General features: G+C 49.3%; 1 protein-coding gene across 1 annotated transcript; it reads right to left on the bottom strand.

Moving 5' to 3' along the window:
- Positions 1 to 585: 585 nt before the first annotated feature.
- SOX12 (SRY-box transcription factor 12) lies at positions 586 to 3432 on the bottom strand. The gene has a single exon (XM_086929049.1). The coding sequence runs from the start codon at positions 2372 to 2374 to the stop codon at positions 1391 to 1393; it is 984 nt and encodes a 327-aa protein (XP_086785175.1). The 5' UTR covers positions 2375 to 3432; the 3' UTR covers positions 586 to 1390.
- Between the last annotated feature and the right edge of the window lie 577 nt (positions 3433 to 4009).

Genomic DNA, 4009 nt, shown 5'->3' with positions numbered 1-4009 from the left:
ACTGCATTAACTTCCTTTCAGTAAGATCCAACGTCAAACCGTTAGTCTACCAAGAGACCTAGGAGTATCCCTGTGCAGTAGGAGGGAGATACAACAGCACTCCTGTGCTCGAGAAGGAAGATCTGAAAGCAGCCCTCCCTAGCAGAATCCCCCAGCCTACGTCTACCCGGTACTGGTGCATGAGTGGAGGAACGCCTGCGTAGCAAGAGTGTGCCCATCAGCGCTCTCCACGCACACCCATTGGTTGCCAGTTAACATGAGGATTTACTACAGTCGAAATGTGTAGTAGAAGGCGTGTCAGGCTCAGAGCACGTGGGAGCAGGAAGACGCGGCTTGCAAGCACCACGTGTATACAGTGGTGGACAGTCTGCCTACTTTCAGTCAAGTAATCTCTAAGATTCATTGGTTGGGAGTAGGCAGAAATAAGGTGCGATGGGAGAAATGGCATGCATTGTGTCACCCTTTAAGAGCCATATTTCTTTTTGATTGGACAATATGTTCCTTATTGTACAAGTTGTTGGATATCTAAGCAACTAACCTCTATCAAAGCATGCAAAATAACATCACAACATCGTGAGTGTTATTTTTGTCTGATCTGAATGCAAAAGTAGGCAATGGTAGGACTGTAACCAAGACATAAACAGAGTAATCACCCCAGTGGGAATGTGGTTCACACTACAGGAAACCCATGAATAAATAAATGCATAAATAAATAAATACATAATGAAATATATACATACACACATGAGAACCTGGCAGTGAAGAAGTGATCTTTTCTCACTGGAGTTCGCAAAAGAGTAGTCAGAGAATTTGCTGTTAAACACAGACTTCGCCGCATCAAAGAGGTGACAAGAGGAGAGAGCTGCCCAAGGCATGTTAGTCTTGGTGACAAAGAGGCTGACGAAAGTATGGAGCCAGACACTGTTGGGGAAACCTGTCTCTGGGACCTGAGAACCTAAGGTTGTGTGAGAGAAGGAGAGCTTCCCAATGCTTTGTGTGGCTGGGCTTTGTGTGCTGAAGTATAGCATGAACATTCGATTAACTAATCTTCAGGGTTCTTTGTTGGTCAAGTATCTAACTAAGGTCAGATGTACGTACACCATTTGGAAAAGATATACATTCAGAGCTCAATCGCACACAACTTCTGCACAGCAAGAGTTCCATGTGAGGAGGAGTAGTGTAGACAATGTTCTCTAGTCTCTGCATGGACTAAGTTCAGTCTTGGTCCGGGAGAAGTTAACGGGAGGCTACCTGCACATTCAGGATACCTTATAGTAATTCGGGGGACACTATCAGCTTTTAAGTGTCAAGCTAGAGTACCTGATTGTTATCTTTGAATAGACTGTGGCTGGAACCTGATTGGATATGAAGTTTACCTGCTGCAGACGACTCAGTATGTAAAAACGAGGTCGGAGATGCTCGAGAGCAGCCAGTCTCCAGCTATCATCTCGGTCACCTCCGGAGTACAATAGTCTGGGAATTCAAAGTGAGACACAGCACAGGTGGGGAACGGGTCCAGGTCTCTGTCTAAGGCCTCACAATCCAGAAGGCTACAGGAATCTGCCTCTGGCTGCGTCCCAGGAAGCAGGAGGTCCGAAAGTTCATCCCCAAGTTCTTGGTCATCATCCGAGGTGAAGGAAGATGCCCACGACCTGCTGGAGGTAGGAGAGGTTGAACCATTCCCCTTTGACCACCCACACCGAGGGACAACCGCTGAGCAGGTTTGCACTGAACAGTCTTTACTTTGAAGTTGGTGACCTGCAGCACCTTCGCTTATTGTGCCCACAGGCAGCCAGTGCCTGGGAGATGTTTCTGCAGATTCCTGAGAAGTTATTTCTGCGACTTGAACTTCATGCAGCTCCTTCTGCTCTGGATAGCCAGATGTCACTGGGTGGTCACCTGTTTCTGAGGGCAATGATACACTGAAGGAGATGGTCTGTCTGTGGGCAAAGGGCTTCACTCGGGCAGGTAGTGACTCTGTGGCCTTGCTGGGTGAAGATTTGCTTTTCTTCCGTGGCCTATACTTGTAATCTGGATAGTCAGCCATGTGCTTGACCCTGAGCCTCTCTGCTTCCCTGATAAAAGGGATCTTGTCTAAGTCTGGAAGGAGCTTCCAACGAAGGCCCAGCCTCTTGGAGATCTCGGCGTTGTGGACATCGGGCCACCGTTCCATTATCTTCCGCCGCTCAATTTGAGACCATACCATGAATGCATTCATTGGACGCTTGATGTGCCCACTAGGAGTCTTGCACCACCCAGGCTCTCCTTTTACTCGACCAGAGTCTAGGAGCAAGGATTTCCTATTGGATGGTCTGAAGTGGATGTCCATCTTTGATGCAGGTGTTGGATCCCCAGACTCCCTGTGAAGGACCATCCTGTGCTGTTGGATGGAAGATGCTGTAGTCAGAGATCACTAAATTTTCCCTTGTTAGGGGTTGTTCACGATTGGCTGACCAGTAAGAAGGCCTTCTGTGTAAGTTTTCAATTCTGAAGACTTATGAATGAGGATTTCATTTTAGAGCATAATACAATCTGTATATTTCTAGAAGCAAATAACTTGAGCTGCTGTTACCGAAATTTGTGGTATGGATGAGTGTAAAGTTTGAAAGATTGAGCCAAACTTGCAGCATTTAACTCTGTGATTTCCAGGTTACCGACACAGATCTGTGCAGCAGGTGCTGACATTCATTGAGCTAACTTACTTGTCTTTTGTATCATTCTTCTGAAGTTTAGTCAGAGAGCTGGCAGCATCTCCAGACCCTCGTGGGTATTGTTATCACTGGGAACCCTTCAAAGCGCAGACATGTGGTGCTGCAAGAGCATGAAATGACTTTGGTGCTCATCCATATTGACAGTGGCGTTGTGAGGCACCAGCTTAACAGCCAGTAGTTTCCATTAGAGTGTGGTCCAGTGTGTCTCTCTGCACTGCCTCTGAAGGCTGGTAGCTGGTCCAATCACCCTCTCAGTTCTGTTTTTTCTTGATGAATCTTGGAAACAGGTATGCAGGACTTTTCGCGCCACACGGTGTCCTATGGGAAGTGGCTGGAAGTTTAAGCATGGGACTAACATCTGCAAACTCTTTCAGCAAAACATTGACATCACCAATTTTCCTGCATGGAGTTGGCACTTCTGTTTTTTTTCAGCATGGGCTAAGCATCGCCTGATTTTTTCAGTATATGCTTTCCATCGATGTGGTCTCTCAGCGTCCAGTTTCCATTTGTGGAGTACTCCAATGTCCACTTTCCCCTACTGAGGTCATCCGGGGTCCACCTTCCATTGTCGGTTTCCACCAGCGTGGGATTGGCACCGCCGTTCTTTTGCAGACAGAGCTTGCCAGGCACTTCGGACACTTTCGGCGTGGGTTTAGCACGACCTCGGCATTTCCCGGGTCTTCAGCAGGTGCATGTTCGTTACAGGTTGCCTCAGCATCACTCTGCTCCTCTCGCCCTGGGCACCAAGCTCTGTCTGGCGCTGCACACACTGGTGGCGCGCTTTAACTCCTGCCTGCAGCCCCTCTGTCTGCACCCCGCCCGCTTCCAGTCTGTCCCTCCTCCTACCTCAGTCGCCCCAGACGCTCCCTCACTCCCCGCTGTCTCCAGTCTGGCTCTGCCCACTTATTGTAAACACCCCAGCGCCCATTCTTCTGAATGGGAGACCCCTCCTTCGCCCCCCCTCATTGGATGGGGGCAAGCATGCAGGATTTGCATCGGCCAATCGATTCCCGGCAAGGAAGGGGTTGCTGGAGAGAATCTGCACCTCTCTCCTCGCCGCCTTGCCTGTCACCTCGGATCGCGCGCCACTGTCACCAGCAGAAGGTGGGGAGGGTCTGGGGTCTGCTGTGGAGATGGAGGGGGCGGGCGGGCGGTTGTCGCTAAGAATGGAGTAGGACTGGGAGGTGCCTACACTGGGCATTGAGACGATAGGCAGGGAGGGTCTAGGGCTGCTGTCATTGGGCAGTGTGAACTAATTGCTTTTGATAACTGGCATAGAGAGAAGAGTTTAGGAGACG

Source organism: Lissotriton vulgaris, chromosome 7, assembly GCF_964263255.1.
Source record: "Lissotriton vulgaris chromosome 7, aLisVul1.2, whole genome shotgun sequence".
NCBI classification, from domain to species: Eukaryota; Metazoa; Chordata; class Amphibia; order Caudata; family Salamandridae; genus Lissotriton; species Lissotriton vulgaris.
The sequence above is the reverse complement of the archived record's forward strand: the minus strand, read 5'-3'. Positions and strand labels throughout refer to the sequence as shown.